Below are 14,240 nucleotides of genomic sequence, written 5' to 3'. Positions count from 1 at the left end.
GGGGAATCCTACAAAAAGTAGTGGATAAGGCCCAGTCCATCACGAGTAAAACACTCCCCACCATTGAGTGCATCTAGATGAAGCGTTGTTACAGGAAAGCAGCAGACATCATCAGAGGCCTCCACCATTCAGGCCATATTCTTTTCTCACTGTTGCCATCAGGAAGAAGGTACAAGAGCCTCAGGACTCACACCACCAGGTTCAGGAACAGTTATTACCCTTCAACCTTCAGGCTCTTGACTTCTCTCAACTTCACTTGCCCTACCATTGAAATGTTTCCACAGCCAGTGGGCTCATTTTCAAGGGCATTCCCTCTCACGTTCTTAATATTTATTGCTTATTTTTATTTATTATTATTTCTTTCTTCTTGTATTTGCACAGATTGTACTCTTTTGCACATTGGTTGAACACCCTAGTTAGTGCAATGTTTCACTGATCCAATTATGGTTGTTATTCTATTATGGATTTATTGAGTCTGCTCACAAGAAAATGAATCTCAGGTTTGTATGTGGTGACATATATGTATTATGATAATAATTTACCTTGAACTTTGAACTTAAATCTAGTTTTCTCACACTGCTGAGTGATTAAATAACTGTCATGTTACAGGATAAATAAACAGGCTTGTAGATTATCACATCATTAATATAATACATTAAATGCAATAGAATCTCAGAATACAGAGATGGCACAGTGGGAATATTTCATTTGTAAATCAGCTTGCCCTAATCCATTCATCATGTTGTTGTTGAGCTGTGTAATGTTCTAGAATCACTAAGGATATTGCTAGTTTCATTACCTCCTGCAGTACATTCTCTAAATCCTTATTTCTTATTTATGACAGAGGAATTTAATTCACTGGCACAATCCTCTGCTGCAAGTGGAGTGTGAGGAGAACAGGGTTCACTATTTTCTTTATACTTTGGGGGACAGAATATGGGAATGAAGGCCTAGGGTAGCACTTTAAATGAAATGGCATAAGTAAAAACTCCGGTTCAAACATATCAGTGGTAAAGACAAGAACTGTGCCAGGAAGTTCTTTACACATAGGAATGGTCATCAAATGAGATACTATTCCAGGAAAAGTAGTGGAAAATTAGATATGGAAAGGGTGGAGGGAGGAAAATTCCAGGCTCATTCAAAGAGGTGACAAAATGCCTTTCTGATCTTGTGACGGTATTGTGACTATTCCATTATTAAATCATTGAATGCCAGATACAAATAGCACAGTCATTTTGACAGAGGGTTATGCAAAACTCTGTAGGAAGTCTCTCAAAAGACTACTGGTGGATCTAGATCAGGGTTTCCCAACCTGGGGTCCACGGGCCCCTTGCTTAATGATGTTGGCCCCTGGCATAAAAAACCCTAGAACCCCTGATCTAGATCAACACATTCTAAGCTACATTAGAGAGCATTTTCAGAGCTGAAATTCGATGAATAATGAACACCAGCTGTTTCTGTGCAACTCTTTCTGTGCAAGGTTAACTCAGAGTACAGATGTCATACTCAAATGCTGATTCAGCTCTATTTTCCTACCCATAAATGCAAAGCTCGATGGATGCCAAGTCTAAACCTCTATTTTTATGAATGCTGACTTAAGTATATGATTTTAGAGAAGGTTAAAGGGTCAGCACAGTAGAGGCTCTTCAGCCCACAATGTTGTGCTGACCCTTTTAACCTACTCTTAGATCAGTATAACCCAGGGGTTCCCAACCTGGGGTCCACCGACCCTTTGTTTGATGGTATTGGTCCATGGCGCAAAAAAAGGTTGTGAAACCTGACAGCCACCCCCTTCCAGATAGATCTCTGGTATTTTTATGCATGTGCCTATCTAAGATTCTCTTCAGTGTCCCTTACGTATTAGCCTCTAGCCTGCCAGGGTGTTCTATGCACTGAACACTCTGTGTAAAAAATCCTACAATTTTGAATTATGGTTTACGAATCTGATGATGTCATGTCATTTCCTCTCCTCAGTTTATTAATCTTATTAATCGCACAGTAGAGATAATGCAAGTTAAAATTATATTAGTGATCCAAGTAACTCTGAGCTGTCTCTCATGGAGAGTCTGCTATTCAAACCAGAGAGATAACAGGATGGAGAAAAGCCTATAAGTTCCAGCTTCACAGTTATAAAATATACTGGATGAGGTAGAGGGAGTCTGGGCATTGGTATAGATGTTTAAACTACAGTTACAATGACTGAATATCCCTTGCTAATTGCAATATAGTTCAAAACTTTATTCAAAAATCTCAATGTCAAGTAAGTGCAGGCAATCTGCATTCAGTGTTGGTGAGGGTGGTGGAATCTGCTTCATTATAATCCTTAGCATATAAAATTGATGTGTGCGTGGAACGTGCAGCCAGGGGTGGTGGTAGAGGTGGATATTTCTTGGATAAACATGTGGATGGTAGAAAAATGAAAGGCCATGTGCAAGAGAGGGGTTAGACTGATTTTAGCATAGTTTAAAAGTAGGCACTGTGGCGACCCATTTTCTACGCAGGCGAACCGGCTCACAAAATGGTGCGCGCATCGGCAGAGAGGCCAGCCCCCAAAATGGCGCTGGGCCTTCTTCTTCACCAGCAAGGGGAGAAAGCCCACGCGCGGGAAGAGACTTTTGTAATCCACCTTTGATGTCATTTCCACCCGGTGAGGGCGGGAACGGAACTGCGCAGAAGCCAGTGCCACCAAGTTTGAATAAACTAGTCTCGAATGCAACTTACAGTCTGCATGTCGTTATTTCTAGCTCTGTGTGTAGCACATTGCTGCATTGGTGACCCCAAAGGTCCAAACGGGATTTGTATTATTATATTTTTTTATTAAATTTTTAAGAGAATTACATAGAATGAATAGAATAATAGAGTAATGAAAATTAATATTACCCTTCCCCCTCCCCTTAACCCTTCCCGCCTTAACATCCCTGTCTAAAAAAAAGTAAGAAAGAAGAAAGAAAGAAAGAATGCCTGGATATTGGAGGATCCCCACATGCTCCATGGAGTTCAAAATAACTTTAGTATGTATCTTTATTTTATCTTCAAAGGACCTATATATTTAATCCTATCTTTGGTAAATAAGGGTGCCAAATTTTCAAAAATATATCATATTCAACCAAACGGGACTTGGACCAAAGATGACCAACTCTTCATCAGTACACACAGTTTCGCTAAAACTGCCAGCTTTCTGGACGCTGTGACCACGCGTGTGGTTTGACCAAGCAAAAGCCCAGTTCCAGATTTGGCAGATATCTTCTGATCCCACATGTTACTATTACGGGGTGAGCTCCCTTGACGAGGAGACAGCTGCCCAGGTTGAGGATTTCATACAGTCACCCCCGGAAGAAGGCAAATATGCGGCATTCAGAGCGCTGCTCATTGGGACCTTTGGCCTCTCACGGCATGGGCGAGGTGCCCGCTTGCTGAACCTGGACGGTTTGGGAGACAGGCCACCGTCAGCATTAATGAACGAGATGCTGGCCCTGGTTGAAGGACGCAAGCCCTGCCTCATGTTTGAGCAGGTGTTCCTAACTGCCCTAGGACATACATCTGCTGCTGGCCGATGCAGATTTCAGTGAGCCCCGGAAGATGGCAGCCCGGGCAGACATGCTGTGGAAAGCCAAGAGGGAGCCGGGGCGTCCATCGGACAGATTAACAAGCCACGCGCCCAACAACAGGCTAGACCAGGCCCGGCAACGGAGCGCACACAACACAGAGGCAAGGGTGAGGAGGCCAATGAGCAGTAATGTTTCTACCACCAGTGGTGGGGCACAGAAGTCTGCCGTTGTCACCTGCCCTGCAAGGGCCAGGGCCAGGGCTAGCCTCCGCTAATGGCTACGGCAGCTGGCCACCAGGACAGCCTCTTGTACGTCTGGGACAAACAGTCGGGACGCCGCTTCTTGGTCGACACCAGAGCGGAAATCAGCCTCTTACCCCCTGGTCTATGCCAAGACTTTCCAGACGTTCTACCCGGGTGAAGCCAAGTTGCTGGCCCCGCACCTGGACTCCATCACGCTGTCTGACAACGAATTCACCAGAACCCTGGTGGACTTCCCATCGGTTCTGGCACCGCAGTTCACGGCAGCCATGCCCAGACATGGGGTACAATGCCACATCCCGACCCAGGGACCACCGCTTCATGCCTGCATACGAAGGCTCCCCCGGAGAAGCTCCGCCTGGCGAAGGAGGAGTTCAAGAGGATGGAGGAATTGGGGATCGTACGGCAGTCCGACAGCCCATGGGCCTCCCCCCTGCACGTGGTGCCCAAAGCAGCCGGGGGTTGGAGACCATGCGGCGACTATCGCAGACTGAACAAGGCTACAACTCCAGACCGCTACCCCGTGCCGCACATACAGGACTTTGCAGCAAACCTGCACAGGGCAAGAATATTTTTCAAAGTAGACCTCGTCCAGGGATACCATCAAATCCCGGTGCACCCTGAAGATAACCCCAAAACAGCACTCATCACCCCGTTCGACCTGTTCGAATTCCCCCAAATGCTGTTCAGCCTGAAGAATGCCGCACAGACGTTCTAGTGGCTAATGAATGTGGTGGGACGTGACCTGGACTTTGTGTTCATCTATTTGGACGACATCCTCATAGCCAGCAGTAGTCGTCAGGAGCATCTGTCACACCTCCGCCAGCTCTACTCCCACCTCAGTGATTTCGGCCTCACGATCAACCCAGCCAAATGCCAGTTCGGTCTCGATACCATCGACTTCCTGGGCCACAGGATTACCAAAGACGGGGCAACACCTCTGCCCGCCAAGGTAGACACGATCCGCCACTTCGCCCAGCCCAACGCAGTCAAAGGTCTACAGGAGTTCGTTGGTATGGTGAACTTCTACCACCGTTACCTCCCCTCAGCAGCCCGTATCGTGCGCCCTTTGTACACCCTGATGTCGGATAAAGGCAAGGACATTATTTGGGACGAAGAGGCCGCGGCCGTTTTCGTTAAAGCCAAGGAAGCCTTGGCAGACGCCGCGATGCTGGTGCACCCCAGAATGGACGTTCCAACTGCCCTCACGGTGAACGCATCCTACACAGCAGTCAGTGGGGTGCTGGAGCAACTCATCGAGGGGTGCTGGCAACCCTTGGCATTCTTCAGCAAACACCTACGACCACCTGAACTCAAGTACAGTGCTTTCTACTGGGAGCTGTTGGCACTGTATCTGGCAATCCGGCATTTCAGATTCTTCTTAGAAGGCAGGCCGTTCACTGTGTTCACAGACCACAAACCGTTGACCTTCGTGTTCATGAAGTTGTCCGATCCCTGGTCAGCTCGCCAGCAGCGACATCTGTCCTACATCTCCGAGTACACGACGGACATCCAACGTGTCTCGGGAAAGGCCAACGTCGTGGCGGACGCACTCTCCAGACCAGCTGTCCAGGCCCTGTCCCTGGGGGTGGACTATGCAGCACTGGCAGAGGCGCAGCAGGCAGACGACGAGATGCCCAGCTACAGGACCGCAATCTTGGGTTTGCAGCTGCAAGACTTCCTCGTAGGCCCAGGTGAGAGGACCCTCCTGTGCAACGTGGCGGTGGCGAGTTTTCAACTCCATACACGGCTTGGTGCACCCAATTATCAGGACAGCAGTCCGGATGGTCTCCAACAGGTTCGTTTGGCACGGACTTCGCAAGCAGGTCAGTGAATGGGCCAAAACGTGCACGCAGTGCCAAAAAGCCAAGGTGCAGCAGCACACCAAAGCCCCGCCGCAGCAGTTCGAACCCACCCACCGGAGGTTCGACCACATTCATGTGGATATCGTGGGCCCCCTGCCAGCGTCACGAGGAGTGTGGTACCTCCTAACTATGGTAGACCGGTTCACAAGGTGGCCAGGGGAGGTTCCACTCATCGACACCACCGCCGATTCCTGCACCCAAGCGCTGATTGCAACCTGGGTAGCACACTTCGGGATACCGGCCCACATTACCTCCAACAGAGGCGCCCAGTTCACCTCCAGCCTGTGGGGAACGCAGCTGCACCACACAACTGCCTACCACCCACAGTCGAACGGACTAGTGGAACACTTCCACTGTCACTTGAAGTCAGCTCTCATGGCCCGCCTGAGAGGGCCCAACTGGGTGGACGAGCTTCCCTGGGTCCTGCTTGGAATCCACACAGCGCCCAAAGAGGATCTGCACACCTCGTCGGCCGAGTTGGAGTACGGCGTGCCCCTGGTCGTCCCAGGAGAGTTCGTACCAGCCCTAAGGGGGCAAGAGGAAGAACCCTCAGCAGTCCTGGACAGACAACGTGAAAGGCTCGGCAACCTGGCCTGTGCTGACTTCACAGCATGTACAGATCCTGACCTGCATACCCAAAGACCTGCAGAACTGTAAGCTTGTATTTGTACGAAGGGGCGCACACCGGGCACCGCCACAGCAGCCGTACGAGGGGCCGTTCAAGGTGATCAACAACAACGGGTCCACGTACATTCTGGACATTGGGGGGAGAGAGGAGGTTTTCACGGTGGACCGACTCAAACTGGCCCATGTGGACTTGGCGCAGCCGGTCAAGGTTCAGGCACCGTGGCACAGAGGCAGACCTCCCAAACAGAGGCTGATCCAGACTGTGGATATTGGGGGGTGTATCACCAGTTCTGGGGGGTGGGTTATGTGGTGACCCACTTTCTGCGCAGCCAAACTGGCTCACAAAATGGCACGCGTGTCGGCAGAGAGGCCAGCCCCAAAATGGCGCTGGGCCTTCTTCTTCACCAGCAAGGGGAGAAAGCCCGCGTGCGGGAAGAGACTTTTTTAATGCACCTTTGATGTTATTTCTGCCCGGTGAGGGCGGGAACAGATCTGTGTAAAAGCCAGTGCCACAAAGTTTGAATAAACTAGTCTCAAGTGCAATTTACAGACTGTGTGTCGTTATTTCTAGCTCTGTGTGTAGCACATCGCTACAGCACAAAATTGTGGTCCACAGGGCTGGTACTGTGCTGTAATGTTCTATGTCCTATGTTCTAAGGTTTGGGAGGAGGAAAATATTGCCTGTTAGCCTGCAACAAACATAACATCAATACCCTGGAGGAAAATAAAAAGAAGGAATTATTGAAACTTCTGTACATGTGAAAATAATCCTAGCAAAAAAAAAAAACTACTCTTTATTACTTGAATAGAGCAATAAAACCAGATCTCACTTTGGAGCAAATCACAAATCACTACAAAAATAATCCTAGGGTTAGAGTAAGCATTGCTATATAATGTGTTGGGTGATGACAATAGAAAGGATGTGTCAGAATATCTGCGATCAGGTGAGAACAGATCAAAATACAATAGTAATCACATTTGATGATTTTCCCTCTTTTTAAAACTTTCTGGTGAATTGGCTGGAGGACCCTTTCTTCGGAATTTCTATAGTCTTTTGGAGATGATGTTCCCATAATGGTTTGAGGATGCTAACTCAATAGTAAACAAGAAATTGCAGTACATGCAATGTATAAATCATGAAAAGTATGTGACTTGGAAGGAACATTGGTGCAGTCTCTTTCCCAGGGTGGATAAAGGCATGGTAGCGTGGCAGTTAGCACAATGCTTTAACAGTGCCAGTGACCTGGGTTCAATTCTGCTGCTGTGTGTAAGGAGTTTGTACGTCCTCTCTGTGACTGAGTCAGTTTTCTCCACGTGCTTCAGTTTCCTCCCGCATTCCAAAGACATACAGATTAATAACTTAATTGGTGACATGGCCAATACCGTGCTCTCTCTCTAAATAGAGGTCATTACCTTTAAAGTGAGAGGGAGAAACTTTACAGGAGATTTACACGACAATTTTTTTTTACACACAGAGAGGTGTGGGTGCCCATAATGGCTTGTCAGTGGAAACAGGAATGGTAGTAATAGCAAGGGCATTGGGACAGACGTGAATGGAGGGATTTGCAAGCTGATGGGATGAATTAGATTGTAATCATAGGTTCTACAGACTTGTTCCTGTATTGCTGTTCAACATTCTAAGTGATCATACCATATGTTCCATGTTTTCTTTATTTAGAGATACAGCCCACAAATCCGCGCCACCCAAATACACAAAAGTGACAAATAAACTTAGTAACTTGTACATCTTTGGAATGTGGAGGAAGCCAGAACACTAGGAGTAAACTCACACGGTCATGGGGAGAACATACAAGCTCCTTACACACAGCAGCAGGAAATGGACCCAGGTTGCTGTCACTGTAATAACATTACACTAACAGCTACACTACCATTCCGCCTCTTTTTAAAAATTTTAGTTGAGGTGTTACTTACCCTTGTTTTTAAAATTCAGAAGGAAGTATTCATGGGAAGATTATTAACATACTCTGTGATTAATCCAACAAGCCAGCCAGAAATATTTTTGGGATGTGCTGCAGCATTCCACTGTTTGAAACCTCCAATTGCACAGTCAAAGAAAACCACCGGTATTGATATGATTTTAAACTGCAAACTACTCTGGTTGCAAAATAATCTGGAGGTTTTATACTTTATTGAAAATTGTGATTTAAAAAAAAATAAAAGTGCTATGTCACAAATGTTGCTTAGAAACTGTCAGCTCTAAAAATGAATAATACTCAAGTCAGAGAGTCACACAGCACCAAAACAGGCCCTTCAGCCCAGCAATTCAATGTTGGCCATCAGGTGCCAATCTGCACTAATCCCATTTATTACCAGCACTTGATCTGTAATGTTTTATTCTTTGGTAGTTCGAGTTGTGTTGTTTATTGAATATGTATTGCAGAGGAAAAGAAAAAAAACACAAACATTTGAAATTATTATTTTAAAGTAATGACTGTATTTTGTTTTTGAAATCTGCATTGATCATCATTGCTTTGCAAGAGACGGTGAATTCTTAGTACATTAAACCGAAGTCATACATACTCCAGGTAGTGTGTGCTGTTGATGGATGAGTGAAGCGGAAGGAAATAAATCAACTGCTTTGACTTAGAGCTTCTTAACACTTAGTGGGGTCGCAAATCCTGATAAAAATCTATTATTCTTCACAGTCCCAGCTTGAACTCTGTATTTAGCAAGGATCCTCCAAAGGAGTTTAAGTGGTTAAGGAACTAAGACACTCATCGCTGAATATCCATGTTTGGAACTAACACTGCTGAGAGTGTTCATACAAGAGCTTAGAAGGCAGAGTGGAGATCCTGAAATGTACAAAATCCTGAAAGGGCTTGACAGGTTGGATGCAGAGAAGATTCCCTCCCTACTTGGGGCACATTCGTGTAGCGTATCTAATATTTCAGTAACATTTGAATAAGATTGTAAATATATTGTTTGATTAAGCATTATTTGTTTACATAATTCTTTATGGATTATATGTAAAGCACGTAAATGGCATTCGTCATTACGCCATCATGTCACATGTGAGCACATCACTAAAGAAAAACTAAATAGACAAGCAGCCTCAGCTCCCGAGTTTTTGTTATGATTAGTTTTTGAAGTTACTAAAAAATAACAATGGTGACAAAGGAGTTTGAAAGTGAACCCAAAACAACTACCCGCCTGTTTAAGCACAGCAAGACATCCAAGTTTAAAAACAGTGCATCAAGTTTTTCTTCGAAAGTAAAAAAAAACGGCAAAAAATGTAAAATTCATGGGTTCATAAACAGTGAGTACTGGATGGTAATTAAAAAAGCAGAAACACCTGGCTACAACAGAAAAATAGATGCATTTGACTGCACAACAGATAACTGGATGATGTATACTGAATGAATTGAGCAGTATTATGAAGCAAATGATATAGCCAATGAAAAGCAAATGCCAGTGTTACCGAGTGTAATATATGGAAAAGCATGCAGTTTGCTTAGTAGCTTGACTGCTCCAACCATGCTAGCTAAAATGAGCTTTGCTGTTACTGTGAATGTAATACAGGAACATTTAGAACTGAAAACATTGTTGTTTGCAGAGCGCTTTAGTTTGCATAAGTGAAATCAAAGGGGCGTGGAGTACACTTCAGCCAACATGCTGAATTGAAGAGATTGTCTGAACATTGTCAGTTTAGTGATGTACGTTATGATGCACTGAGTGTTTGGTGGAATCTGACAAGGAAGCATTCAAAAATGACTCCTCACTGAAGCACAACTCACAATTAAAAGAGTATCAATGAAACAGCAGCCAGAGACACCATTGAGTTGTAGTCAGGAATGAAAGTGAGCATGAATAAAAGATTGCAACATCTAAATAGAAACGTGCTTGGCTGAACAAATTGTGTCACTGTTGTGGTGTGGTCTCACATTCATCAGAACCATGCAGGTTTAAAGGTGAAGCCTACAAAAAAATGCAACAACGTAAGACATATACAAAGGACAGACAAAAATAAATGGTCTGCTCAGGGAAAGGAAAAAGATAAATAGTCAAGTTGCAGTTTCAAAAAGAGCTGATCTGCATGCTGTTGATGAAAGATTTGATAATATGGAGAGTGACGCCAGACTGAGAAGCATTAAGATTTACAATGTGAAAAATAACACGAAACAAGCAACATGGCTCACACCAGAAGTGAACAGCAGATTAATTAAAATGGAATTGGACACTGGCTCAGATGGTTAGGCTATTCCACAAACTGAGTTTGACTTGCAGTTCAAAGATACTGAGCTGAAGTGTGCAGATATCTAACTAAAAACTTATACAGGAGAAAAGATAAATCCTGTGGGAATGATATTTGTAACAGTGAAATATAACAACTAGAGGTTGCATTGGGTTTGCGATGCGATAAAAACAGGAGAGCCAGCATTATGAGGCCATGATTGGCCGAGACAACTACAACTTGATTGCAGATCCATTTACAATTTTCATGCCATATCCCTTGCAATAGAATCAACTGAAAACATATTTTGAAAGGCACTGGATAGTGCAACAGTAGTGTTCAAAAATGGCATTGGAAAACACAAACATATCAAGGGTGCTAAGTGAAAATGCCATGTCCAAGTTTTACAAATCCCATCCAATTCCTTATACCATCCGTGATAAAGTAGCCAGTGAGCTAGATCACATGGAGGCTGAAAGAATTCTATCCAAGGTTGAGTGGAGGCCATGGGTAATGCACATTGTCCCAAACACCAAGAAGAACAGGGCTGTCAGAATCTGTGATGATTTTAATATCACCTTCAACCCAGTACTGAAAGTAGATTGATAACCTCTGCCCAGGATAGAGGATATATTTGTAAAACTTTCTGGCGGAAAACACTTTGCCAAAGTGAACTTAGCTGAGGCCAACATACAGATGGAGATGAAAGAAGAGCCCAAAATGTTTCTCAATTAAAAACACACAAAGGGTTTTATCTCGGTGTAATAGGCTTATTTTTGGAGAAGCAACTGCACTTGCACTCTGGCAGAAGGTTATGGACCAGGTGCTGCAAGTATTACCTAGATTACATTTTTGTTATTGGTGAGAATGACAAAGAGCATCTCCAAAATCTAAGGACATTGTTAAGAAGATTAGAAGATTTTGCGCTCAGAGCACAATGCAGCAAATCTTTAGATGAAGCATCACAGTGTTGGGTGCCCCAGGGCCAAAGAGTGTGTCACAGTTGTGGTCCTTTTTTTTAAAAACATGTTTATTGGACAATTTATCTACCCTAGCATTCAGGGTCAACATGATACATAAAATCAATAAAAAATGTCTAAGCCATTTGGAATGATGCAGATAAGGTGGGATTGTGTACTCCTGGAATGATTCACTCATAGATCCAATCATGGGCACAGTTCTTGTAGTTCACTAACTCCTCTGGTTTGAACCACAAACAGATCTCCTTCTGTGCACTTGGAACAGAGTCACTCCCATGGATGATGTTTCTGCCAATCTGGATACAGAAGTCTCCACGGATGGTGCCAGGCTTGGAGTCGGCAGGGTTGGTTTCACCCAGCATCACCCTGGCAGTCTTCACCACATTCAGACCTTCCCACACCATGGCAACGACAGGTCCAGAGCTCATGTACTCGACCAGCTTGCGATAAAACGGTTTATCTGAAAGCTCCTCGTAGTGTTTCTCAAGTAGGGAAGAAGATGCCTGGAGAAACTTCATGGCAACCAGTTTAAACCCCTTCTGTTCAAAGCGTTTGATGATATCTCCAACAATTCCTCGCTGGACGCCATCTGGCTTCACAGCAATGAAGGTGCGTTCCAGGTTGGCAGCCATGTTTCTGGATCTGCCGCGGCTTCAAACCGGCTGAGCTGTGGTCCTTTTTAGGATTACAAATTACTATAAGAGGCTCCTGCCAAACCTGGCTACTGTGCTCCACCTCTTGAACTCATTACTACAGATTGGGAAGAAATGGCAATGGACAAAGCAGTCTGAGGTGGCTTTCCAAAAGGCAAAGGAAATGGTGCTATCAGACACTGTACTCACACATTATGATCCATATCGTCTAGTGAAGCTTGCCTGTGGCGCTTTGTCTTACAGTACACAGTAGGTGCAGTCAAGTCACTTATTATGAGTGAAGGAAGCGATCGACCAATAGCCTTTACAGTATGTTCTCTTGCCGCTGCAGAGAAAGATTCTGCACAGAGAGGCCTTGGATCTGGTTTGCTGCGTAAAACATTTTAGCCAGTACTTGTATGAGAAGAGTGTTCACTGATCATAAATCAATACTGTCCATTTTCAATCCACAGAAGCACAGATGCAGAGATGAGCTCCGTTTCTTAGAGGATGCAATTACAAGATTGAATTCAATGGGGCAACTAATCACCAGAAATGCTGATGGATTGTCCTGTTTGCCCTTGGAAAAGCAAATACCTGAAAAAGTACTCTCCTCTTGATGTATCAAAGAACAAAGAGATCAAAGAAGAATACAGCAGAGTACAGGCCATTCAGCCCACAATGTTGTGCCAACCCTTAAACCCTGCCTCCCATATAACCCCCACCTTAAATTCCTCCATATACCTGTTTAGTAATCTCTTAAATTTCACTAGTGTATTTGCCTCCACCACTGACTTAGGCAGTTCATTCCATGCACCAACCACTCTCTGAGTGAAAAACCTTCCTCTAATATCCTTCTTGAACTTCCCTCCCCTTACCTTAAAGCCATGTCCTCTTGTATTGAGCAGTGGTGCCCTGGGAAAGAGGTGCTGGCTGTCCACTCTATCTATTCCTCTTAATATCTTGTACACCTCTATCATGTCTCCTCTCATCCTCCTTCTCTCCAGAGAGTATCTCCCTAATGCAAATTGAAATTTGCCCTACTATGGCATAGATGATCCAAACGGAAACTAGAAAAGACCCCAGACTCTCTCAGGTCTACATGGCCACACAACATAGTTGGAATGTGCAGCAGAAATTCCAGTTTCCCCGTTTTTACCAGCGCTAGGAGGAACTTGCCCTTGATGAGGATTGCCTCAAGTTGGGATTGAGAGTTGTTTTACCACCCAAGCTGAGAGGAGCTCCATGCCAGTCATCTTGGTGTGGTCAAAATGAAAGCATCAGCTTGGGATAGATTAGCAGATCAAGCAGCTTGCTATTCACTTTTCAAGATGCCAACACATGCAGAAGATGCCAAGAGCAGCACTGCTCCACCCCCGGGAATGGCCTGCATTGCCTTGGCAGAATCAATAGTGACAGCTGACCGAACCACTTCCTGCAGTCTCAAAGTGAACTTCTCCAACCACCACAGTGGAAGCCCCAGCATCTGAGATTGTTTCACAGCCACAAGTCTCACCGGCCAAGCAGAGCGACAATCCCCCCCCCCCCCAACGTTAGCTCGCAAGAGTAAGAAGTCCTCCACAGTGGTTAAATCATTAGGCCTGAATTGGAGAATTTAAAATGAGGTTGATGTTTATATTGTAGTTGTATTATATAGTATACTAATTACTATAAAGATGAAAAAGAAGTATACTGTGTATAGTATATATCTCATTATGCCACCATGTCATGTGACCACCTCACTAAAAAAAACCTGTACACAAGTATCCCAGGCTCCCATGTTTTTTTTTCTTTCTTTTTAATTCTTCTTATTAAGTTTCAAATACATAGGCATAATAACAATAGTGATACAGAAAGATTGGGAATACATAGTTAGTAAACAGTATATACAAGTATAAGCTATAGATAAACACAAATGTACTAGGCCTCCCAAATTCTTGATATATTTAACATGATAGAAAAAATATCAAAAAAAAACCCAAATTAGAAATCAAAAAAAAAATAAACTAAGCAAAACTAAACTAAACAAAGCTGGGCTATTATATTACAATGGATACAATCAATAATGTCAGTAACTCCGCTCCAAATATTTAAGGATAGCAAAAAGGATTCGGAAAAGGTCAAGTTACATCATAT

The 14,240-nt window shown here is 44.4% G+C and overlaps 1 protein-coding gene across 1 annotated transcript; it reads right to left on the bottom strand.

Moving 5' to 3' along the window:
* Nucleotides 1-11,510: 11,510 nt before the first annotated feature.
* Nucleotides 11,511-12,133, bottom strand: LOC132396023 (nucleoside diphosphate kinase-like). The gene has a single exon (XM_059973323.1). It carries the CDS (start codon nt 12,102-12,104, stop codon nt 11,643-11,645), a length of 462 nt encoding a protein of 153 aa, XP_059829306.1. The 5' UTR covers nt 12,105-12,133; the 3' UTR covers nt 11,511-11,642.
* Between the last annotated feature and the right edge of the window lie 2,107 nt (nt 12,134-14,240).

Source organism: Hypanus sabinus, chromosome 6 (genome assembly GCF_030144855.1).
Source record: "Hypanus sabinus isolate sHypSab1 chromosome 6, sHypSab1.hap1, whole genome shotgun sequence".
NCBI classification, from domain to species: Eukaryota; Metazoa; Chordata; class Chondrichthyes; order Myliobatiformes; family Dasyatidae; genus Hypanus; species Hypanus sabinus.
This window is presented reverse-complemented; position numbering and strand designations above follow the sequence as displayed.